General features: G+C 31.7%; 2 protein-coding genes across 2 annotated transcripts; both read left to right on the top strand.

Moving 5' to 3' along the window:
* Window positions 1-623: 623 nt before the first annotated feature.
* HELRODRAFT_168899 (hypothetical protein) lies at window positions 624-12,410 on the top strand (the record flags this gene model as incomplete). Its single annotated transcript, XM_009014747.1, has 28 exons — window positions 624-674; window positions 1,080-1,171; window positions 1,244-1,365; window positions 1,722-1,841; window positions 1,917-2,033; window positions 2,403-2,501; window positions 2,665-2,781; window positions 3,334-3,437; window positions 3,489-3,703; window positions 3,829-3,947; window positions 4,416-4,535; window positions 4,799-4,912; window positions 5,476-5,592; window positions 6,101-6,217; window positions 6,393-6,509; window positions 6,968-7,084; window positions 7,318-7,434; window positions 7,893-8,009; window positions 8,321-8,437; window positions 8,739-8,855; window positions 9,483-9,599; window positions 9,729-9,953; window positions 10,387-10,512; window positions 10,758-10,874; window positions 11,243-11,362; window positions 11,578-11,694; window positions 11,991-12,107; window positions 12,265-12,410. The coding sequence occupies 28 exons, from the start codon at window positions 624-626 to the stop codon at window positions 12,408-12,410; spliced, it is 3,411 nt and encodes a 1,136-aa protein (XP_009012995.1).
* A 163-nt stretch (window positions 12,411-12,573) lies between these two features.
* On the top strand, window positions 12,574-23,578 carry HELRODRAFT_168898 (hypothetical protein; the record flags this gene model as incomplete). Its single annotated transcript, XM_009014746.1, has 26 exons — window positions 12,574-12,708; window positions 13,567-13,699; window positions 14,125-14,238; window positions 14,389-14,505; window positions 14,803-14,919; window positions 15,167-15,235; window positions 15,414-15,527; window positions 16,149-16,265; window positions 16,414-16,494; window positions 16,697-16,813; window positions 17,150-17,266; window positions 17,586-17,705; window positions 18,655-18,771; window positions 19,002-19,109; window positions 19,405-19,521; window positions 19,655-19,771; window positions 19,923-20,036; window positions 20,291-20,404; window positions 20,532-20,651; window positions 20,990-21,106; window positions 21,393-21,509; window positions 21,726-21,842; window positions 22,317-22,433; window positions 22,513-22,629; window positions 23,194-23,310; window positions 23,559-23,578. 26 exons carry the CDS (start codon window positions 12,574-12,576, stop codon window positions 23,576-23,578), a joined length of 2,880 nt encoding a protein of 959 aa, XP_009012994.1.
* Window positions 23,579-27,183: the final 3,605 nt, after the last annotated feature.

The raw sequence follows: 27,183 nt of genomic DNA, 5'->3' as shown, positions 1-27,183 counted from the left end.
GAATTGATCAGTAGGTAGGGTTGGGACTAAAATTTGCATCCTGGACAAATTCTCATTTGCACCACTCCAATTGTCTAGAATTTGTATTTCAGTGCCTTTTTACGAAAAAAAATACATAAATTCTGTCCTGTGCCTACCCTACTAATCTGGAGATCAAAAAACATTTTTAATAATTTTATGACAGACCATTCAATCTTTCAATTAAATATTTTAAAAAATTAATGTATTTTTGAATTATTTGGAAGTCATGATCATTTTGAAGAAGATACTTTGGCATTTTAATTTAATCTACTCGCATGTTTGAGTTGTGCAAAGTCCATAGAATAAATTTTTTTCGAAATGACTTCAAAATGAATAAATGGTGTACAAAAGGCTTTTACAAGTTTGAACAGCTTCTACTAAGATATTAATAATATAATGGCTGGCTGTCAAGATAAATATCTGAATACAATGACAAATGCTCATCCCAACAATTGTCATGGCTTTTATAGCTTTCTTAAGAACCTAATGGGTGTTTCAACAACAGCTAAATTACTAACTTAAACCTTTTTTAGTTAATTCTTGCAATTTATGTAGACGCGATTTTATATTTGATTACCGATTAATGTTTTCAATGAGTTGATATGAAAAGATTTAATTTTCTGATCATTTGTTTCTGCTTCGTTCATTTGGCGGTTAGTAATTCTTTGATTTCGATGTCATTTTAATTTAAGATAACATAAATTTGTTTGATTTATTTCAACAGGATGCTGGCGTGCGTAAGAGGGTGAGGCAGGCCATTTTGTAGTGTATTTTTGATATAACGGACGTTTAAACTCATGTCTTTAAATGGAATTTTGTTCTTAAATATATTTTAATACTTGTAAAAATTGTTATGAATCAAATAAATGAAAGATTTGAAAAAATTTAGTCTCGAAATAATAGAAACTATTAAAAATTTTGACAGAGTCCGCTAGAAGATTGTAACGTGAGTCTTTTGCAAAAGATCAAAAATCTATTAAAATCATTCTTCATTTTTTATTAATTTTAGAATTTATGAAGCCTAAGAAAAAACTGTGAAAAATTTTAAATTTTACAAGAGTCACGAGGTCTGCCAGTATCCAAGCGGTCGTCCCAAATGCAACTGCCCTGTTGGATCCTGCTCTCTCGTTAACAATAACAGTGAATCCAAGTTATAGACAAACTATTTTTTAGAGGAAGTTTAATTTTTTTAATTAAGATATAAATCAAACAAATTTTGCAGTGATTACAAATGTATCGTCGGTTGTTCTGCCGCCACTTGCATTCATGGAACCTGTTCGGCTGTCGGGAGCAACTACAAATGTGCCTGTGCCACAGGTTTCAAGGGCTCCAATTGTGGAGCAGGTAATAATCATGAATTTGAAAATTGTTTAAATTGAATTCAATTTATCGTTTGAAAAGTAGTGCTGTTGTTAATGAATCAACATGACTCTCTCCAATTTTTGATTTGATTCAACCTGCAAAGTGTGCTCCAAATCTAGCTGATATTTTTGAATCTTTGTAATTTTCTTTCACACTTTAACTATTTTTTTTTATATTTTTAAGCATCGTCATCAACAATCTATGATTTTTTGCGTGCCAAACACTAACTTTGCTAGATTTTTTAGCTACTAAAACACATTTCAATGCATACAACACGATTAGAAGCAAAACATATTAAAAGTCATTGCATGGCATTGAAGTTTATAAAAATACACCAGACATCGACGAATGTGCTATTGGCAACAATCCTTGCAAAAATGGAGGAGTATGCGTTAACACGGTCGGCAGTTATACTTGCCAGTGCAAAAGTGGTTTCACCGGTGCAAATTGTGCTTCAGGTAACTTGTTTTTATAGTTATTCATTATGCCTTATCACATGCAAAAATGTCTTCATTCATTGGAAACTTTTCAAGATATTGATGAATGTGAGACCGGCAATGCGTGTTTGAACGGTGGAAAGTGCATCAACACGATCGGTTCCTTCAACTGCCAATGCAAACGTGGCTACACTGGTTCAACCTGTGCTTCTGGTGATTTTTTAATTTTTTATTGTCAATTGAAAGTTCGAAATATTTCAATTGAAATGCAATTGAAATGTTTTAAAGTTTAAACGTACATTAGTTGTAATGAGGGGGAAAATTATTTTGAAGAATTATTTTTTTAACTCATTCGTCGCGACAAAAGTTCTTGCTAGTTTTTGCGACACATTGATAAACTATTAATTTGACTATGTTTCATTTTCTCTAAAAATGATATTGATTTAATTGTTCAAAGGCAAAAGAGTTGTGTATGTTTGCGCAGATTTGAAAATAATAATTTCAAACATTTTCAGACGTAAATGAATGCATGGCTGGCGCTCTATGTTTAAATGGAGGAACATGCACCAACACCATCGGCAGTTTCACCTGCAACTGTAGAACTGGATACACTGGCGCCTATTGTAGATCGGGTTATTTGCTTCTTCATTGCAACTTTCATCGATTTAATGGCTCTAGAAGGTTAAAGTTTAAAAGTAACATGGCGAAAATCGATCCACCTCTACCCAAATATATTGAACTACCAACAAACAGTATAAAATGCTGTTAAGTGGAACAAATAACTTAATAAAAAAAATTTAAATTCATATATTATTACTTACTTGATAAATATTTATCTTGCTAGATGAGAACGAATGCGAGGACGACAAGAGGTGCGTGAATTCAGATTCCTGTCGAAACACTGATGGCGGTTATTTCTGTGCGTGTGCGCCCGGATACACTGGACCAAATTGTACCACAGGTGGTGTTTGTTTCTCAAAAATTCAAACTCATTCATTGTTTTTTTTTGTTCATTTTGATTTTTTTTTCTTCATTGTTATTCCTCCATTAACATGTTGCCGGTGCCAACTTGGAATACTTAATCATTTTCCATTTACCAATGTTTTTAATATTCATCATTGTGTATATTTGGGCCTTGTGTTTATGTGAAAATATTCATCATTCAGTGTGTGTTTGTGTGTAAATGATTTTTGTAAATTTCATGATTTAAAAAAAATTGATTTATTCTGTTTATAATATTTTTTACGATTTTTGTCACATTTTCAAGATAAAATCTTGTGATCCCGAAATAGTAGTACGCATAGGCGCCGACGCCATGGGGCTTGGAGGGGCTCGAGCCCCCCCAATATTTATTCCCTCGGCCCCGCAACAATGCTGAGCCCCCCAACACTTTGTCATAGAAATTTAATATTTTTGTATATATAATTTTAAATATTTTCTAAACTTTACATACAATTTTCATATTTAGTCCTTGAGATTTGTATACCTTAATTTAAACAAAACAAAAACACAGAATTCAATGACTTTTGGCATGAAGTAACTTTGAAAGCTGCCAAAAATAATAAAGTAGCACCATCATTGGCGTGCGTAAGACGTGCTTCCCAAAAATGGACGAAGGTGGACAATCTTATAAACTCTTTCTTTTAAAATACTTCTTCTGATCCGAAGGAGTATTTCAAAAGATTTTATATTCAAGCCGTGGATCCCGAACTTGAATGTCTGAAAACAAGATTCAAGGTCGAAGGATTTCTTATTGCACAAAACGTTAAAAAATCAGATCTAAGTGCTTTGAATTTGCAGGATCAGGATGTAAAAGTTTCAAAGCTTTTAGAATATTATGGAAATGATACAAATGAAGATCGTCTTACTCTACATCTGAAAATGTTTCGAGACCTCATCTGCCATGGTTGTAGTAATTCAAAAGGAAATCCAAATTATGCAAAATGTTATTGATCTGATGAAATTCAAATCTATGCAAAAAATGTTTTTGGAAATTTTCAATGTTTAGGCCTGATGCTTTTTTTGATATCACCTGTAACAACTTGCACAACAGAGAGAAGTTTCTCGGCCTTAAGCAGTCTAAAAACGTATCTGCGATCCACAATGGGACAGGAGAGGCTGAACCACGTAGAGCAATACTGCATTGCTACCGAACCTTAACTGAGTCAATTTACGTTAAACAATTATGCAATGATTTACGATAAAAAACATTTGCATTGTTTTAATTTCATTTGGATGTTTTATTTCTTTAGTTTCTATATTTATATATGTTTGAAACATATATATATATATATATATATATATATATACATATATATATATATATATTAATATATATATATATATACATATATATATATATATATACATATATATATATATATACATATATATATATATATATATATATATATACATATATATATATACATTTATATATATACAATATACATATATATATATATAACTATAATGAAACGGTATAATCATATGGTATAATATATCATTTGGAGGCCCTGGCCCGGGCCTCCCCAATATCTTGGACAAGTTGGCGCCTCTGGTAGTACGACTGTTTAACATACCGATTGAGTGCAGATATAGATGAATGCAGCGCTGGCACGCCCTGCCTGCATGCTAGCACCTGTCAAAACACAGTCGGAAGTTATACGTGCCAGTGTAAGCCCGGCTACACCATTGGATCAAACTGTGCTGCAGGTCTTTTATTTATTCATTTATTTATGTGAGATAGAGATAGATAGAGATAGATAGAGAAAGAGAAAGGAAATGTAAAATTATGTTGTGTCATTGTTTATAATATATTAATAATTTATGCAAATAATAATATTTATATAATATAATGTTAACATGATAATATGTTGTAATAATTAGGAACGTGTTATAAGAATAATCGTTATGTGATGTTATTATATAATATGTTAGGATACATTATGTTATGTTAATGTGTTGGTTGTTATCAGATATTAATGAATGCCTGAGCAATCCGTGTAGGAATGGAGGTTCCTGTGTTAACACGGATGGCAGTTACTTCTGCCAGTGTACCAGCGGTTATGTAGGGACCAATTGCGAATCGGGTAATTTTTAGTCTTTGTTTCACTTAAAAGAAATTGCAAAATTGTTTGAATTAAAATTAAATCTTTTAATAGGAAATATTTCTGTTTATGATTAAATACAATCCTAAAATAGAGGAAAAATAATTGTATAACTTTTATAATTTCACTAATTTTTCTACAGAACATTTGGCGTATAATTAGATAATATTAGGTGGAACACTTTTAAACTCTTTATCATTTTTATAACTGATTAATTCTTAATTATTTTTCACTTTTCAGTTCAGATATTTTTTAAAACTTTCAAAATCCTAGAAGCACTAACTAACTAACGGGGCACTTACTAAAATAAAAATATGTTAATAGGATAAATTCACTTCAGTATATTTAGCAACACTTTAAAATTAAACAGATAATTTGATTTGATAAAACTTAGACCAAAATCTAAAAACTCTATAAGCACCAAAATTCTATGACTAATTAAATAAAATTTAAACGTAATAGATTAATTAACGTATAGAAATAACCGACAAACATTTGCAATTTATGAAATAATTTGGTAAAACTTGGAAATAATTTTTTCGAAGACATCAATGAGTGTGCAGTAGCCAATCCATGTCTCCACAATGGACAGTGCAACAACATACCTGGCAGCTACGTATGCACGTGTCCAACTGGTTATGAGGGAACCAATTGCGAAACTGGTGTTTCTTCTTCTTCTTATTATTATTTATTTATTTATATTTATTTATTTTTGTTTTAGTGCAGATTGTTATCAATTTTATTTTTCAATAATTTTTTTTCTAGAACTTTTATCGATCATAAATGGAATGAAAATAATTATTAATTTTAAAATAATTTTCAATTATTAATTTTATAATTTTAAATTAATTATTCACCATTCCCGTCATACATACACGCAACAACATTATAGGTGTATAGGTGTTTATGTTGTTAAACAGACAAATTTCTTTTTGTGTGTCTTTGACAATATAGTTTAATCCTGTTTCAAAATCATCTTACATCATAAGTCTCCATTAAAAGACGAATTTCATCTAATTGTCATTACATCACTTCAAACAATTTTCATTATAAAATTCGAACAATTGTGCAGTTAAAATTTTGCAGTAACGGTGAGAAAAAAAACATCTGTGCACGTATATTCAGCATAAAATCTAATAAATTTAAAATAAAACTTAAAAATTTTCTTAGACACCAACGAGTGCCTACAGACACAGGTTTGTAAGAATGGAGGGGTGTGCTTCAACACAGTTGGCAGTTTCAACTGTCAGTGTGATGCAGGTTACACTGGGACCTACTGTGAGAGAGGTTGTCTGTGTTTCTTTTTTAATTTTTGGTAATTTTGTTCAATTATTTCATTAAAAAAGTACAAATGAAATTTTTTTAAATAAATTTCTTTGTATATTTAATTTTATTGTTTTTATAAACATCGGTTTGCAGATAAATGTCTTGCTAACAATACGATCCGCAAATTTATCTTTAGATGTTGATGAGTGTGCGACTGCTGGTCGATGCTTGAACGGGGGCACTTGCAACAACCTATTCGGCCGTTACGAGTGCCACTGCGCTAATGGGTTCGTTGGAAACAACTGCGAGCAAGGTTCTTCTTGTGACCATTTGTCAAAATTTTCAGTTCTGTCTTTTTCAGTGCAGTAGAAAACGATTTGCAGTGAACTGGATAACTAATAACGATGTTGATACCTGGTTTAAAATGCGTTTCCGATAGTCACTTCTGAATGTTTTGCCGGAAATTCTAGCTAATACTTTGTATTTTTTAAACGGTGCTACTTAAAGGCGGAATTATTATATTATTCATGGAAACAGATTCAGTAGTTAATATACAGCATCAATTTAATTTAATTTAATTGCTCAAATTACAAAATTTAAAGTAAATTAAAATGAATATTCATGTACAAGATCGGATTTTGAGATTTGGATGCCCCCAAAGGCGAAAAAAGGGGCAAAATTCAATTTTAAATCTCATATGTACCACTTGGGAGAAGGACTAAACTATTAAAATAAAATGATCTCGTTGTTGCTAATGTCCCCATTATCCAGATTTGGATGAATGCACAGATAGCCATCCATGCGTCCACGCGGTGTTGTGTCAAAATACAATCGGCAGTTATATCTGCCACTGTGTAGATGGATACAACGAAACCAACTGTAATACAGGTTAGAAAGCTATCAACTGCTGTGACTCTCATTAGTCGTGAAATACTGATTAATTTAGTTTTGTCTCTTTGAAATTATCTACTTTGTATATCGTTAAAGTTCACTTCATTAAAATTATCATTAAATTACTGCCTACGCTTATCCAAATTGAAATAATAATTTATTTGCAGCAGCAACTAATTTTAAGCCTATTAAATTTGAATTTTTATGAGAATAAAAAAAATTTCTGTCAGACGTAAACGAATGTGAGGTTAGCAACTTTTGTGAGAACGGAGGATCGTGTACGAATTCAGTTGGCAGTTTCAGATGTCAGTGTCAAGCTGGTTACGAGGGTTCCACCTGCGCTTCTGGTTAGTTCAATTTTCTTCATTTCAGTATTTAATTTTTTCAGCGATATATTTTAAATTCCAATTAATTGCTTGTGAAAAAAAACATTATTGATGAATTTGAAATTATATAAATGCTGGAACTGTCTGCAATTTGAAAAATAAAGTTGTGGCAAATGGAAAGACTGTGGATGTGGGCATATGTCTCAGTGTGTACTACTTACAATCCTCTTTTAATTTGCACTCTATTTAGAAGCAGTTTGAAAATATTACTTGGCTCCTTATTTTTTGTCTGTTAAACATTTAGTGAAAAATCTAACTTACCTGTCAAGATTCTGGAGTATTAGATTATTATTTAAAAATTTAATCACCAAGTATCTTCATAATTCGATGATTAATTTGACCAAAAATATCTTAAGATAAAAAATCGTTGTTGAGATAGCTGATGATATAAATAAGAATACATTTTGCATGATTTTCAGATCTCAACGAATGTCAAGCTGGTTCCCAGTGCAATGGCAGAGGAACATGTTTCAATACATTTGGCAGTTACGTGTGCAACTGTGCGGCAGGTTACAACGGGGCAAATTGTGAATCAGGTAATTTTTTTTAATACCATTCTGTTTTAAAGTTTCATTTTCTCTTTACGTATAATCATTTTGCCAAAATTTAGTCAATTTCTGACAGAAATTTAGAGTGAAAGTTGATAGTCTCCTATCATAAAATATTTTAAACCAAACTAAATAGTATTTCACTTATTAAAAATGTCTCAAAACCATGTTTTGCTTTTGATATTTTTTAACATAAATATCTACAATCCCAAGATGACAAAAAAGACTGTTATTCTTTATCTACAAAAATTTGCCTGGTACATATTCAAGAAATGAGTTAACTTATTATTACCTTTCAGACATTAACGAATGTAAGATCGGTTCGCCCTGTCTCGAAGGAGGAACCTGTGAAAATACAATCGGCAGCTACAAGTGTGTATGTGCCAGCGGTTTCGCTGGTGGAAACTGCGAATCTGGTAACTATGACTTTGTTCATTCATGAAAAAAATTATTTTGTCTAATTGACTTTTGTTTTCAGCGTTTCATTTTGTTAAAACAGGTTGTACACATGATTAATTATCCGTTGCACATTTTATAATGGTTCATCCATTCAGTTATTAAGATTTATTCGAGTTTGCTCTCTTCATTTTCCACATTAATTTTAAAGTTTCAATACATTTTGTACATTAACCCAAAAAAATTTTGTACAAAAATTCTATTTTGTAATCTCGCAAGATTACTTTAATGATTTATTCAACTGAAAACCAAAAATCACAGATGTCGATGAGTGTTTGGACGTTAATTTGTGTAAAAATGGAGCTAAATGTGTGAACAAAGTGGGGGGTTTTGACTGCCAATGTGCCTCTGGTTACGAGGGAAAACTCTGCAATTCCGGTAACTTGTGAATCTCTGTCATCTTCTAATAACTGATACTATATCAAGTCTAATTGTAACACATAATAGTGTTTCCCAAATGTTTACATAACATTTTGTGATTAGATTTCGTCTTGAAATGTACACACTGTATATCAAATGGTTCTTTTCCTTTCAATCCAATTACAATTCCAAATGGTTTTTAAATTAAATTTTTAAGAAAAGCGCGTTAAATGGCATCGAAATTTTGAAAAAAATTTCAAAACTAAATAATTTGTATGCAGATATAAACGAATGTGACATCAATCCCTGTCTTCATAATGGGTTGTGCTTGAACGATCCAGGCAGTTATCATTGTAATTGTTCTGTTGGCTACACTGGAACAAACTGTGAAACAAGCTAGTTTTGCTCTTTTCAGTTTCGGCCTACAAGAATTTATATATATATCCATTATTTTTAAATAATCGTTTCTAGCAAATCACAATGATTCGAAAATTTAATAAAAAATATTGAAACTGACCCAGGAGCTTATTAGTAAAATCAATATTAAATTCTCAGTCGAATTAGAGAATGAACTTTTTCAGTGCTAAAAGAGTTGCTTACAACATTTTGTATTTTGCTTAAACAAGAGTAATAATATTTGTTCAGATATAGACGAATGCAATCCCGTCAATCCATGTCTCCACGGAGGGTTTTGCCAGGATACAGATGGGAGTTACAAGTGCTTCTGTGCAGATGCTTACACCGGAGTCAACTGCCTAGATGGTTATTTCGAAATATATTTTTATCGCCAAAACAACTTTTTATCAATTTTTTTTTAAGTTTTAATAACCTTGTTTTTTTCAAAAATTTCAAACTGTTGACTACTTTCTAACTTTTTTTTGTTATGATCAGATTTAGAAATAAATTTAAAACCAATTATCCAACAGAATTACAAAATCCAAATTTTTGACTTTTCAAATTATTCTTGTCCAAAGAAAACTCGAAACGTCAATTTCACAGACGTGAACGAATGTAGCGATCTGAGTTTGTGCCAGAATAATGCAACGTGCGTCAACACGGTGGGCAGTTACCGCTGCGATTGTAGTCCTGGATTTCAAGGCTCTAACTGCAACACTGGTGAGTTTTAATTTAAGAGTTTATTTTCTATTAAAATTGGATTATAAAAATAATTCACAAACATATCGCTTGAGTTTGTGAAAATTTATACAAGTTAAGCTGTTGGTCACTAAGTTTTATAACTTCATATCTCTTCATTATTCAACGATATTTTAACTGTTTAATACATGAACAACAGTCTATACAACCTCTATTGTAATATAATTCATCCTACACGTAAGTTCATGGATAGTGGTGATCTCTTTGCAAACGAAACAGATTAAAGAAATTAATTATTCGACGCTCGCTTTAAACTTTGACAACATTTTTCAGTGTAGGTGCTGGTGCATCAGTCAAAAAATATTTTATTCTGTTTTGAGATAGGTAAAAATCAATTAACATAAATTAACATAAATTAGCATAAATTTTACATGTATTATGCTATTGTTCTCAGACATCGACGAATGCATAATCGGATCTCCGTGCAACGACAGAGGAATCTGCCTGAACACATTCGGCAGTTACTTGTGCCAATGCGATGTCGGATACGATGGGAACAACTGCGAATTAGGTTGCGATGGTTTGCTCTGACAAACATTAAAATCTTTATTTTTAATTTGGTTTTACCTGGTAAAATATAGAATTTAATTTAAAAAATTATTGGATAATTAAATTCGGCTTCTTATGATTTCACGATTTTGAAATAGATTTTTTATTAGCTTTAAACGGAAACAGCAACAACATGTAATGAAAATAACTTTGGTGGTGATAAATAATAAAACTCTGTAACAGGTAGATAAAATTTTTTGTTGGTTTTGATTGCAGATGTTGACGAATGCCAAGACGTCAATTTGTGCAAAAATGGAGCCACCTGTCTTAACACGGTCGGCAGTTTCAACTGCAAATGTACTGCTAATTTTGAAGGAGCTCTTTGCGCCACTGGTTATTATTCGATATGTTTTAATATTTCGTTTTTATTTTCTTGTGTGAAAATAATTATAAAGTAATCACCGGACACAACGAGTTTATTTAAAAATCAAAAACTCAATATGCATGCGAAAGCGTAAACTGTTGGCCAGACAGAAATTTTAGATTTGTGCATTGAGTTAAAAAGCATTCGCAGTTATACATTGAAAAGAAATTGGTCGAATGCAAATTTGCAGGTAAAAATGTCAAAAATATTAAAAAAGTGTCAAATGATATATATATATATATATATATATATATATATATAACTATTTAATTCATTTGAGTTTGTAGAAATTTTGTAAACTTATAAAAAAAAAACTGTTTTTATTTCAATGTTCTAGACGTTAACGAATGTGAAGATGATCCTATTCCATGTTTCCACGATGGCTTGTGTCAGAACAGCTACGGTAGCTACGAATGTCACTGTGCAGCTGGTTACAATGGCGGCAACTGTGAAGCAGGTGGTGTGATGATTTTTTTGCATTTGGCTATGCCATTCTATACATTAATACTATATTTATTCATACTTAAATTTTCAATAAGTATTTTGAATAAACTATCGTTAGTCGAGTTTATGATAAAATTGTTCAAGTAGGGGCATGAAATCTACAAAGGTCACCGTTTGGCTTGGATACGATATTAAAAAATATTAAACTGACACACCGATCCTTATCAGACATAAACGAATGCCTGGATGAATCAACATGCATTCATGCTGTCTCGTGCGATAACACCGATGGGGGTTACACTTGCCATTGTTTGAGTGGCTTCAGAGGAAAGAATTGTCAAACAGGTAACTAAATTTTTAAATTAAAATTAATTTTGTGAGGATTTTTACAAAATCACTGACTAACGCAGACTTAAATTCTCAATTTAATGTCATAGTGAAAGGTGAAATATCGGTAAATGTCAATAATAACTGTTTTATCGTTTTTTTAGATTAAATCATAAAAACAGAAAACCGTTTTTTACCAAATTTGTTGCCCAAACATGCTAAAAAACTGTCTGTTAATTATTTTAAAGTCAATTCACTTAAGAAGTTTATCACAATAAAAGTACTAAATTAATTTTGGAGAATGTATTTTCCAGACATCGATGAATGCGCTGAACTTTTTCCGTGCCAAAATAATGGAAACTGTCAGAACACAAATGGAAGTTACATCTGTCACTGCTCCTCCAGATTCACTGGATTCAATTGCCAAACAGGTACCATTTTAAGGACTTTGGGTAGTTAGGAGTCAATAAGTAAACTCTTCAATGTTCTATTACTTTCGTTTAAAAGGCTAAATTAAATTTATTATTGTCGATAAATATTTTATGATTTCATAAAACTTTGGTTAGATATTTTTATAAAATGTTTCAGACGTGAACGAGTGTGAGGTTGGTGCACCGTGCAAGAATGCGGGGACATGTAATAATGTATACGGCGGTTTTGATTGCGATTGTAGTGTTGGCTACCAGGGAACAACTTGCGAATCCGGTGCAGTTATACACATTATTGGAGATTGAATTTTGGTTCCGTTTGACTTTTATTTGTATAAATAAACTGCACTTCTATTTTTATAGTCTTTTTAACTGTTTTGCGTTAATTTAAAAGCATACAAGTTGCATAATATAGAGAATAAAATTTCTGTTTTAATTTAATAAGCCTTCAACAAATTCAAAACACGAAATGCAAATTATTTTGAAGACATCAACGAGTGTGATGCTGGAACTCCATGCCTGCACGGTGGTTCCTGCAACAACGTACCTGGTAGCTACTACTGCCTGTGTCCCGCTGAATATACCGGAACCAACTGCCAAACAGGTTTTTTTCATGTTTTTCTCTTTTTTTGATTTGACCAAAAGAAATTTTTCTAATTTTTTTAAACTTTAACTTGCTGTCTGTGAAAAAATGTAATTACTTTTAGCAATTTGTGTGACTTATTTTTTTAACCACTATATAATACGATGCCAAACTAACCACGGTTTTATAGTCTTGATAGGTTTTCAAAATTCAACGGTCAAATTTGATGATGTTTTATATGCTACTAGCTACTGTAAAATAATTTTTGTACAATGAACCGCCCTATTTTTCCATTCCTCTTTTCTTTCTAAATAAACATTTGTTCTCATGAAAGGCAAAAAGGAATCAAATGGAAAAATTAACGGGAAAAAATTAAATGTTAAAATTACTTGCTCCAAATTACAACAATTAAATGAAAAATGCAAATTTAAACATTTAAACATACTTACAAACCCATCCATACGCTCTCATACACATCCAAATTCACTTTCACACATCCATACTCATTCACACACATTCATACTCTCTCACACACATCCATACTCACTTATAAACACATCCATGCATATTCACACGTCCATGAATTGGCGACGAAGGTTGCTAGGTTTCTTTTAAATTCGTATTGTGATGTTGAATCGCGATGAAAGTCAGATTTTAACAGCCGATTCCGGATTCTTGGTCCTCTAAATCCACGCTAACAAATAATTTTCTCATTTCTTTATGTAAAAATCCTTTTTAATATTTTTTCAAATAACCATTTCCTGTACTCTGTGATTGCTCGATTAAAATCTACGTGATGAAGTTTCTAGCTGTGTCAACTGTTTGGCTAACTGATTATTTTACATTGGGATTATGAATACACTGGGATTGTATATAAAGAGAGAACTCTTCGCCACAGATGTTGATGAATGTTTAAAGACGCCCTGCGTGCATGACAGTTCGTGCCAGAATAGAGACGGTGGATACGATTGCGTTTGTCCCAGTGGCTTCATTGGAAAGAATTGCGAAACAGGTTATTTTCAAAATATGGGCTCATTTTTTCATGTTTTTATTTTTTTTCATTTGTTGAAAAATTGGTTTCTGAAAAAAAAGAATGAACAAAATTGACTTAGCTTTTGACTTGTACCTTTTATCAGTTGTTAAAAAGTTATAAATTTGAATTGATCATTAAACCTTAATATTATAACGGTCAACTTGCTGTTGTTTACACTATAGTCTGAAACGTTTTTAGACGGCACTAATTCACAATAAACCATGATGCTATCTATAATCATTTTTTCGATTATTCCTCTGCGACGTTCATTTATATTCCGTAAACAGAAAAATTTAACACAGAACAAATAAGACAAAAGTCAAATGTAACGTAAGTAGTGTGAACATTTAATGCGGGATTAGTTCATCTCCAGTGAATCCGTCGTCAACAGATTTTATTTTCAGACATCGACGAATGTCTTGCAAATCCGTGTGTCCATTCCGATTTGTGTTCCAACACAGAGGGCAGTTACATTTGCAACTGCACCAGTGGTTACACAGGAAAAAATTGCAACATAGGTTGGACTTTTATGTTACTTGGTTGTTAATGTCGTTGCTAGAAATCAACAGTTCAGTGTAGTCACTCCATTGTAATTTAGAACTTGTAAACAAAATGTATATTTTAGGAAAATTTAATAATTTATCTTACCTGTTAATTTTCAATGACAGACATCGACGAATGCGCCGACACAAGTCTCTGCAAGAATGGGGCAAAGTGTTTTAACATCGATGGCAGTTTCTTCTGCCAGTGCGAAGTTGGCTTCGAAGGAACTTTGTGTTCGGAGGGTGAGCATTCTCTAGCCTATTGATAAAACGGGATTCAAATGCTATTATTAAATGAATTCTGTCTAAATGCATATTTATTGACAAAACTATTTTACTTTCATTTTCATCAAGTCAATATAACCTGTTTTGAACGTACTTGATGTTATCAAGCTGTCGTCTTTTGAAAAACTATTTCTACCAAATTTCAGCTTCTTCAGGACAAGTTTTTTAGAAATTTAGCTGACGGTTTTGTTGAAATAAAATTATTTTAATGTATAATTTTGTACGCGGTTGATAAAAGAACTCTCCAAACTGCAGACGTGAATGAATGTGAGCTCAGTACAATATGTCTTCACAACGGACTGTGTCACAATACATACGGTAGTTATTATTGCGAATGCGACGGCAGATTCAAGGGATCCAATTGTCAAACTGGTAGGTTTTTTTCAAAATTTATTACGTTTTATTTATTACGTTTTACGTTTGAATTTCAATAGTTATTTAAGTGCTAAAATTATAAGATTCTTGAAAATATTTCCTACAAAACACTTTTGCTATTATCCAAAAATGAACCGCCCATACATCCAAAGTAATTGAGGAAAATTTTAAAGAGCAACAGAATGTTTCAACCATACGATTGTGAAAAACGTTTTTAATAAAACTTCTAACTACCACACCACAGACGTCGATGAATGTGCGGCCACTCCAGACCTCTGCAAAAATGAAGCTCCTTGTCATAATACAGAAGGCAGTTTCTTCTGCGATTGTCGTGCTGGCTATCAAGGAACTTTCTGCGAATCAGGCATATTTTACATTACATTTTTTTACAATGTCGATTGAATCTGAATAAAACAAATTTCTTTAAAAATTACTTTAAAATCAATTTTTTTAAGACTATGACGCCTAAAGCAGCGGTAATTAATTTGTAGATGTGAACGAGTGTGACGACACGCCATGCCTCCACGCTGGGTTGTGCAATAATACATTCGGTAGTTACAGTTGCGATTGTACTGCTTTCTACACTGGAAACAATTGCCAGACTGGTAACTTTTCCATTATTTTTCTTACTTTTCTTAGGTTACGATATTTACTAACAATAAATGACGACAAAATACTTAACAATCGGACTTTTTACGGTATTAGGTATTTTACAGACCGGCCGGTTTATTTTATGATTTACAGATATATTTATGTTCATTTACCATGAATTTTGATTTTGGGCACATTTGATATAATATATAATCACAATTATATAACAGCTTATAATGGGCTCCAACTAAGAAAACAATATGCCTGCCCATGTTTAAAAACGTAAACCATATAACAGAATATATATATATATATATATATATATATATATATATATATATATATATATATATAATCAAACAATGGTGTCTATGTTATAAACATTACCAGCATACTTTTGGCCATTGCTGTGTTTTTTTACAACCATTTTAATTTTATCAGTTTGAAATTTTATTAAAAACATGATTCAAATTTGACAATTTAAAATTTAAGCAAAATTTTAAACATAATAAACACTGCAACCGTATTACAAGCCTGCACCACATCACTAATAATACTAATAAATACTAATGCCACTAATTTGGCAAAGGGTTCGCCCAAGCCGTTTCTCTTCAATAAATAAATAATACATGCAGACGTTGACGAATGTACAACCAGCAGACCGTGCGTTCATGCCACATCTTGTCAGAATATTGACGGTGGTTATATTTGCCACTGCAGTCAGGGTTTTGAGGGAATCGATTGTGATAAAGGTGAGAAAATTTAGGATTTTAAGCTTATTTCTAGCCATTTTTTTCTAACTCAAGTATTATGACAAAAATCAGTTGATAAGTTAGAAGCATGGTGAACTTTGTTATCAAATGCAATTTATTTAAATGTGTGTTATATAAATTAATTTAGATGTAGACGAGTGTAAAGACATGACATTTTGTAAGAACGGAGGTTCGTGCACAAATATTGACGGTGGTTTCATCTGTCACTGTCAGAATGAGTTCAAAGGAGTTACATGCTTGACAGGCAACCATTGGATTACTGACTTTCAAATGAAATTTATAATCGAATTTAAATTTTCATCTTTGTGCATTCCAGTTTTAAGAAAAATTAATAATTACGATTGTTTTTTGGAAAAATAGATTAATAAAGTTAACCATATATTAACTGATTTAATTTGGAACCCATTTAGACGTCGATGAATGTCAAATTGGTGACCCTTGTAATGGCAGAGGGTCATGTCTGAATAAATATGGCGGCTACCTGTGCAACTGTGAAAGTGGCTTCACCGGAAAGAACTGCGAATCGGGTTAGTTTTCAAATTTAAAAACTTTTTGTGTCCTCATTCAGAATACCAGGTTTGTGTAAATTATTATAACAAATTGTCTTTTGCTATTTTGTTATTGTTATTAGTGCAAAAAAATTACCCAGTTGAAACTAAATTTTTTTGTTTGAAAATCTTTCAAATGTAAAGAAGGACATTTTTCTGTGGTATTCAATTATTATTCTATTTGAATCTAAATTTTATGAGATTTAAAACTTTTGTCTAAATTTTAATTTAATTTAACTTAAATTTAAATTTAAATCTAATGTTTCACAAGCTCATAAAAGAATTTCCAAAAAGTAATACACAAATTACCTTCAGACATTAACGAATGTTTGACCGGCTCGCCCTGTTTTGAGGGAGGAACCTGTGAAAATACAATTGGCAGCTACAGGTGTAAATGTGCCAGTGGTTTCTCCGGTGAAAACTGCAAATCTGGTGAACTTATGGTTTTTTATTACAAAATACACCATTGTCACACATATTTGTTATTGACTAGTTGCTTGTTTAAAAGGTAATAAATGATTGTTATAATATTGTTAATGTCGGCTCTTTGGTCATTCTTTAAATGTTAAAATATCTCAAAAGATTATTATTCATTTCCTTAATACAAAATAATAAACATGAAAAAAAAATTTTATGGTTAACAGATCAAGTGATAAATGTTAAACCCAAAATCAGAATAGCAAATTTTATAACAGAATTTTTCGTTATTGATCAATGATAAATGAGTTCAGTATGAACGAAATTGTATCAGACGTTAACGAATGCGATACTATTGCTGGCCTGTGTAAGAATGGAGCGTCGTGTGCCAACACAGTTGGGAGTTTCAGCTGTCAGTGTAATGTTGGTTTCCAGGGTGATACGTGTGCTTCAGGTTAGCTTCACATTCTACAATTATTAACATTTATCATGATTCGCTGTGAAATATCTTGAAAATGCCCAAGTGTTTATCTTAGTTTATTTTAACGTTTTATGAAACTTTATGGGTCTAACATGGTATAGGTATATGAAGTATCAAATTAAAATGATTGATCAATAAAAGTTACTTTCCAAATTAACCAGTTCCTTTCATTCGATCTTACAAACTTCGACAAACAACTCTTGACCTCTATCTTCTATTCCAAATGTGATTTTAACACATTTTTTTACACATGTTACGTGGCAAATACCAATCAAAACACATAAAGCTACCAGAAACTTATTTGTTAATTTTTTTAAATGAAAACGCTTGTCTTTGCCACTGCCAACAAAATTTATGGGTAGAATGAAACGTAAATTTTCAACTCAAGATATCAACGAATGTAGTCTCAGCAATCCATGCCTTAATGACGGCTGGTGTAACAACACATTTGGTAGTTACGTGTGCGTGTGTTCTGCTGGTTACACTGGCAATATCTGTCAAACTGGTATTTTTTTAAAGTTTATAATATTTTTCATTTTTTGAGATTTTCAAATAAAATTTTATCCATGAAAGATTTCTGATAAATTAAGAAAGTATTTAACAAAAACAAACTAATTAGTGTAGCAAGCAATGATTATTAAACAATGAAAAAATCCTCTTAAGTACTCACTGTTTGAAAGTGAGTTTGTAGTAATTTTTATGAAAATGATGACTTTTTTGATGATAAAGATGATAATAGTGGAGATGATGATGAAATCGATGATGAAGATGATGGTAATAATGCTTCGCACAGATTACACATGATATTTTGATGTTCATCCCATACCCCATTACTTCATTATTCTGATATTGAGTTATAAATCGTCGTATGAATATTTCATTTGCTTATTCTTTGACGTATATATAACGTTAAAATGTACAGATGTTGATGAATGCATGCTGTCAGCTCCATGCTTACACGCTGTCTTTTGTGAGAATACTAATGGTTCGTACGTTTGTCACTGCACGACGGGCTTCACGGGCTTCAACTGTGAAATAGGTTTTTTTTTAAAGTTGTTTGAAGTTTCAATAATTTTTAGAGAGTTAAAATATTGACATAGACTTTTTTTAAATTTTTAAAAAATCAAAATTTCGTTTGGAAGATGACATAGAGTCTCAAAATTATTAGGAAATCAAATTTTTTTAGAGTGACGACATGTGTAGACTTTTAAAATTGTTATTGAATCACAATTTTGTTTGAATGATGGCATTGATTGTGAAATAATTCAGATATGGACGAGTGTGTCGACGACGATCTGTGCAAAAATGGTGCAAATTGCACAAACACATACGGCAGTTTCACGTGCCAATGCGCTGCTGGCTTCGAAGGACCAACATGTGCAAAAGGCAATTTTAAAGTTGATTCATTTCAATTTTTAAGATTAATTTCATTTTAAATAAGTATTTAATTTCAACTTTAAAATTAATTTTTATCCAATTATTCAATTATTATTTATTATTTTACTATGCCAATCTCACGAATAATTTTTTTTTCGTTTTCGTACAATTGTACGCTGAATATTGTTGCTATTGAATCTAAAATTTATTCGACATAATTCAAATATACCACTAGTTCTCAGAAAATTCAATTAATAAAGTGATGAAATGTCCAAAAATTTTGGATAATCCCCAGATATCGACGAGTGTGTGATAGCTCCCCCGTGCAATGGTAGAGGGTCATGTCAGAACACTGATGGCGGTTACATATGCCACTGTAACAGTGCATATGAGGGAAAGAACTGTGAAATAGGTCACGCTTGTGTGTGTGTGTGTTTGTTTTTTTGTGTGCGTGTGTGTGTGTGTGTGTGTTAGTGTATGTGTGTGTGCGTGTGCGTGTGTGTGTGTGTGTTTATTTTTCTAAACTATCTTACAAATAAATGCAGATGTAAATGAATGTGCGGACATCAGTTTGTGTAAAAATGGAGCGTTGTGTATCAATACAGTGGGCAGTTACAACTGTCAGTGTTCTCCTGGATTTAAAGGACCGAATTGTGCCACAGGTTGGTTTTTTTTTTAAATAATTTTGTTTATTTAAATTTCAGTTTTCAAACTTTAGACTGTTTATCAGTTTTTTGAAAAAGAATATTTTATCTAATTTACAGATGATTTAGAGTTTATAAATTTTAATTTATGGATTTTTAAATTCATAAGACATCGACGAATGCATTAGTTTTCCATGTAACAATGGAGGCTTGTGCCAAAATACGAACGGAAGTTACGTTTGCCACTGCACAGCTGGTTTCACTGGAGACAATTGTAATTCAGGTATGTATTTGTTCAAACTTAATCAATCATCTTTTATTTTCTATAAATTATTTATTTTTATTTTATAGTTATTATTTCTTGTTAACATAACCCGGAAAATTTTTAATTAGGCCTATATATAGTTTTCAACCATTTGATGAGATGCAAAGTACTGATAGCATACTTCACAATTATTTTTGTACAAACTTCTTGATTTTAAAACGAGAGTTTTATGTGATGAAAACTTTAATATTTTAACTTGTCCATTTTCCTAGATATAAACGAGTGTGCTGACAATCCATGCCAACACGGAGGTACGTGTTCCAACTCATTTGGAAGTTTTTCTTGCTCGTGCACAAGCAGTTTCACTGGTCCTACTTGTGCATCAGGTTTTTTCATTCTTGCCAAATTGTTTTTGTGGTGATTGTTATGGTGAGTCTATAGTGAGTTCATTGTATTCACGTTTTTCCGAAAAAATTTGACAAATTTTAAAATTGTTCTGTATTCTGATTGCAGATGTAAATGAATGCCTTCTTGGAAACAATCCCTGCTTGCACGGAGGGACATGTCAGAATTCATTTGGTAGCTTTGAGTGTCAGTGTCCTAGTGGCTACACAGGAGCCAAGTGCGAATCCGGTGACGTTTTGATTCTTTATTGTAAAGTGTATAATACGTTTGCAAGTTAAATTGAAAGTTTGTTTGAAATTTCATTAATTTTGTTTAAATCATTCTTGAATTTTTAAAATTTTTGTTTGTATATTTTATAAATTGTTCATCCATTATTATTGTTTAAACATTAAAAGAAGGTTTATAATTATTTGCTTATAATTTAATTAATTACTTAATTAATTAATTACTTACGAGGTTCAGAGCGGACCTCAAGTTGGTTATCTGTTTAACTGAGGAGCACTTTTGAACATTGCGGAAATGACGCTTCAAAACCTATTTGATTGATTAGTTGATTGAATTTTTAGATATAGACGAATGTTTGGTCGGCAATGCATGTCAGCATGGAGGAACATGCGTCAACTCGTTTGGTAGTTACACGTGCACATGCACCAAAGGTTTCACTGGGCCTACTTGCGCCACAGGTTCCTTTAAAGTTTTTTTTATAGCCACAACTGTAGTGAAAACAAATTTTTTTATTTCATCAAAATATGTGTTTGTGCTTGGCTTAAGGTAACTTTTTGCATTGTTTTTAATAATTGTTTATACCACACTTTCAAAACTATTCCTGAGCAACTTGAAGTTTTTCATGTACATGTATGTGAATTTGTGGAATTAGATTGTTATAACAATTTATTAACTTTACAATATTTATAAAAAATCATTCGTGAAAAGTTTAAACCTCTTTAAAGAATTTGATTTATTCTACAGACGAGAATGAATGCAACCAGGGCACGCCTTGCCTGCATGGCGGTACATGTTACAACACGTTCGGTAGTTTCACGTGCCAGTGTTCCGCCGGCTATACTGGAACGGTTTGTGATTCAGGTTATCTTCTTCACTCTTTTTTTTAAACATTATTTTCAGTCATTATAAACATTTTTGTAGAAACTTGACAAAGTTTTATGGCAAGAACATTTGAAATCTATTATTTCCTTCCATTAAGTTTGTATCATTAACATAAAATCCATTTCATACGGCAAGCTCTATTATAAACCATTTATTTAGAAGAATATAAAAAAATTTAACGATGATGGCCTGCAGATGTTGACGAATGCATGGTTAGCACACCATGCCAGCATGGAGGCACATGCCAAAACTCATTTGGAAATTATTCGTGTCAATGTACGGCTGGTTACACTGGGCCCGTCTGTCAGACAGGTGGTGATTCTTTGTTGTGGAAGTACATGCCTTTTTGTAAATATTATCATAAAATGATATTTATCTGACACTACAAATCAACTTGAACATTAAACTATTTATTTTAATTAATTAAAATGTATATTATTTTTTAGTTTTTCTTTGGATCATTTATAAGCATATGTGGCAGGATTAAGAATGTTGTGTTTGACATTTGCAACTTTTGTATTTTTGAAGTTTGTTTCCAAACTATCCGAGAAAAATAAATTTTTGATTAAAATAATTTTAGGTCTAATTAGCTATACTGTTTTTAAAGCCAAATTAAAAGCAGACGATTCTTTCCAAAACTTGGCGTATTTTAATTCCTTTATACATTTTTTTTATGTACGATTGCATGTAATGGTTCGTTCAATCATTACATTTTTTTAAATCATACATCAAATCAGAGAAACACTAGTACATGAAGTTAAATTGAATTATTTCAAACCCACAAAGACGTCAACGAATGCGTGCAAGGAACTCCATGCCAGCACAATGGAACCTGCCAGAACACAGTTGGTAATTACACGTGCCAATGTCCAAGTACTTACACCGGGCCAAACTGTCAGATAGGTCATTTTCGGACTTTACTTTAAAAGTAGAGAATATATTTTGAATGAAAAATTTAGTATATGATGAAAAACCCACACAGATGTCAACGAATGTCAAACTGACTCTCCTTGCAAAAACGGGGCAACCTGCTTAAACAATGACGGCGGTTACACGTGCACATGTACAGCTGGGTTCACTGGCCTTACATGTCAAACAGGTTCCATTTAGGATTTTTTTTTGGCTTTTATATAAAAAATGAACGTCTTTGAGATAAATCTTTAATTACTGGCACATTCTAGTTGAGTGAAATTGATTTTAGCTGTGAGCACTTATAAACTTTACGACGAAACCAACTTAAATATCCACTCAACCAGCGTTTTGTGTCCGATAAATAGTGGAATGCTATCTAATTTCACTCATTTTTCAAAATGTTGTTACTACTCTTTCGAAATTGTCCGTGAACATATTAAATTATTTCCACTTATGAAAATCTTGCAATATTAGTGTAGGCATCGAACTTTGAATAGAACATCAACTAGAAGGCATTGTATTGCTACCCAATCACTTACGTCCAATATTGAAACTCTATTTAGGTGTGCTTCGCTGAAAATATATCGAATGTTTGAAACCACCGAGATCTTTGTTTCCAGTAAAATTTTTAATAAGAAGAATACGATAGTCTAAAATTACATGATAAATTAAAAATAACATCTGAGAGTTAGTATGATATTTTGAAAAAAATGTTTCGCCTAACTGCCGAAACAATGCGAAACATCTGCAGACATCAACGAGTGCAGGGCTGGAACTCCTTGTAAAAATGGCGCTACTTGCGTAAATACGGTTGGAAGTTATGCGTGCCAGTGTAGGAGTGGCTTCTCTGGACCAACCTGCCAATCAGGTGGCTTTTATTATTCCTATCTCAATTCATCAACAATTTTGGTAATAAATTTTCAATAAGCCGTTCATTAATCTCTATTTAACAAACTTTTGTCAAACGATATATATTAATTTCGGTGCAGTATATATGATTGAAAAAGTAATTTCAAACATTTCCAGTTTCTTTTAATTCACTGTTGTTTTTGTCTTCCTATTTGTCTAATTTTTTTCCATTGTTCATCAAAATACATACTCCATTATTTTTTTTAGAATCCAATAATAATGGTTAGCGATACCTTCTGAAATGCCAAAATGGAAAGCCTTCAACTATAAACGTTTTATTTGGTGTATTTTATGTAGCATTTAAAACATTTTTGATACTTGTATAAAAATTATAATTTCAAATTTTTTGAAAATTTTACATTTTTGATGTTTCTAACCTAAACCTTTGTATCATTGTTTTACTTTAAATTAACCAGCTTTTTATTGTTAATAAAATTTAGCAGCAGCATCATAAGAAAACTTTAAATTAAAACATTAAATAATTCAAAATTACCGGAACAAATCCCACAGAATTAACTCAAAAATAATTTAACTCAATTTTACGACTTTCGATATGTTACTCAAATGAACAACACTACCTGATTTACACAATCAATCAATCAATCAATCAATCAATCAATCAATCAATCAATCAATCAATCAATCAATCAATCAATCAATCAATCAATCAATCAATCAATCAATCAATCAATCAATCAATCAATCAATCAATCAATCAATCAATCAATCAATCAATCAATCAATCAATCAATCAATCAATCAATCAATCAATCAATCAATCAATCAATCAATCAATCAATCAATCAATCAATCAATCAATCAATCAATCAATCAATCAATCAATCAATCAATCAATCAATCAATCAATCAATCAATCAATCAATCAATCAATCAATCAATCAATCAATCAATCAATCAATCAATCAATCAATCAATCAATCAATCAATCAATCAATCAATCAATCAATCAATCAATCAATCAATCAATCAATCAATCAATCAATCAATCAATCAGAGAGTCAATCAACTTTTTTATCAGTCAATTAATCAATCTCGAAATTTACTATAGTACTATTTATCTTGAGTTGAAACGCGCCTCGCTACAAGCTTAATAAATGAATGAATGTCTAGTCTAGAGACCCGGTCTAAAACTTGTGAATGTATGAGTTGAGACTTGGTAAGATGGTGTGTAACAATGTTTCAGAGGGGTTGAGAACATGCTTTCAAAATTTAATTTAAATCAAATTATAAGATCAAAATTGTCGGTTGTTAATTGAACATTGCGGAAATAGTGCTTTATAAACTGACTGATTGATTGGTAAACATCTTACATAATGCAAATTAACTTTTAATTCATATTAATTTGAAATTTTTGAAACATTTAGCTTTAAAAATGGGAAAAGTTTGTATTTAAAGCTATGAAGCAAGAATCTTATAGAATGTGATTAGAAGGAAATGACTGAGAAACGAACTGGTCCTTCGTGGTTTGTGACTGACTCTGTGTGGTTTTTTGTTGAAATGTTATCAAGAAAAACGCTAGATGAATGCTCTGCATTTGATAAACTGTGATGAACCGTCAGAGAAAAAAATATCCAAAGTGTATTGCACATAGGTTATCGCATGCATAAGTACATACGGATTAAACAAAAATTTATATCAAACGATTGATACGCGTAAGCGTGGACGCGCTTGGTTGGTTAACAATTGATAGCTTGCGAATGAAATCGTTCTAGCTGTGTGTGTTACGTGAATGTATGTGCAAATATTCACGATAGTGTAGTTCTGAAATATGCCGTAGGCTTAGGAGTGTGTGCTAGCAAGTAACTGGGTATTTTAATTTCAATGAATCACTAAGCGTATGCCAAAACATATAGGTATTCGTGTGCATGTGATTTATAAGTGTGTGTGGTGTGTAGGTAGGTAGGCTGGTTGGCTGTTAGGTAGGTAGGTAGGTAGGTAGGTAGGTAGGTAGGTAGGTAGGTAGGTAGGTAGGTAGGTAGGTAGGTAGGTAGGTAGGTAGGTAGGTAGGTAGGTAAGTATATGGTTGATGGGGTTTGCGTTTGAACATTCTTGTTCCGCACACAAAAGTATTGAATATTACTAATTCATAAACAATGAATAGATACACACACACACACACACACACACATACAGGCATATATATACACATGCATGCTTACATATACACACACGCACACATACAAGCGTACATACGGACACACATGCAAGCGTACATACGGACACACACATCCGTACAGACAGAAACATACATGCAAATAGGCTAACACGTAACGAACGCTGATTGGGTGATTGATGTTCATTGTGTACCTTTTACGCTAATGTGAATACTGGCTGCTGTTGATATTTGAATGAAATACAATTAAATTATCATAATTTTTGAAATCTAAACGGTTGAAATCATCTTAGTTATTTAGTCACGTGATGAATAGTGACTAAGATTGCTCTTAGGTTATCATTGTGTATCATGTTGAAGTTGGTATTAATGAAGGTAATAACGATGATGTTTGCTAGGGTAACAAAGATATTGATGATATAATGATAGCATAAGATGAAAGTAAAAATGATACCATATCATCTACGAAACCATCAAGGACAACGATTTTGCATAGAGTTTTGAAATTATGATGCACTGCATTGCAAGTTTCTCATACAGTTTATCGATTTATTTACACGTGTATTTAACCTTTTTTTTAACCACCAATCATTCGTCATACATCAATCTAGTCTTAAACAACGTTTTAAAGACATTTCTCGCATTACGAAAGGATTCATTGGCGAATGGTTTGAATAACTTAACATACAGACATTTCATTCTTGAACATAAATTTAATGAAACAATTTTAGAGGAATGATGAAAAAATCATAAATTGAAACAAAGATCAAATATTGAGCTAATAAATTAATGTAAATTTTAAATTAAAAAAAAATCAAATATAAGTTCAAACAACACAACACAGTAGCAAAGAAACACACGTGCAAACGTATTACATGCATGGATGACTGTCAGCAACACAACATACTACAACAACACTACCTACCAATGAACTAGCCAACCAGCTAACCAAGCAACTAATCAACCGAACAACTAACCAAACAACCAGACAACTAACTAACCAGCCAAACAAACAAACAGCCAACCAATCTATCAATTTAGTACGCTTATAGGAATGCTTGAAGAATAAGACAGGTAAAACTCTGGTACCGGCATTCAATTGCTCAGACGGCGAAGCATTATTTAGCAATGTTTCTGTGTATGTATATGTATCTATGTGTATTATGTGTGTATATATATAAAAATATGTGTGTGTGTGTAATATATATATATATATATATTCTGATGTGGATTGGCATGCGTAGGTTTAATGCTAGTATAGGTGCCTTAATTTTTAAACAATGCAATTAATTTTCAATAATATGAGTGATGTTAGGGAATTAAATATAATTTAAAAATTTTATTGAATGAATATAGCAATTCATTTCGAGAAAATTTAAAAATAATTGCTTTTAATTTGTATATCCATCATTGTGTAAGCGTATTTGTGTTTGTGTGTGTGTGTGTGTGTGTGTGTGTGTGTGTGTGTGTGTGTGTGTGGAGTGTGTGTGAGTGAAGTTGTTTATACGTGAATTATAGAAAACACACATAAATTAACACAGCTGTCTCCAATGAAGATGAATGCTAGAGACTTCTTGTCATATTTTTTATTTTAATTATGAGATATTAAAATGAAATAATTTTTAATAATATTCACCAATATTGATAGTAATAGAAAGCAATAATATTTTAAAAATTATTTTTAATAAAATAAAAATA

The sequence above is a fragment of the Helobdella robusta genome (assembly GCF_000326865.2).
Source record: "Helobdella robusta unplaced genomic scaffold HELROscaffold_14, whole genome shotgun sequence".
In the NCBI taxonomy this organism is placed as follows: Eukaryota; Metazoa; Annelida; class Clitellata; order Rhynchobdellida; family Glossiphoniidae; genus Helobdella; species Helobdella robusta.
Note: the sequence above shows the minus strand (reverse complement) of the source record. Positions and strands in the feature narration are given on the sequence as shown.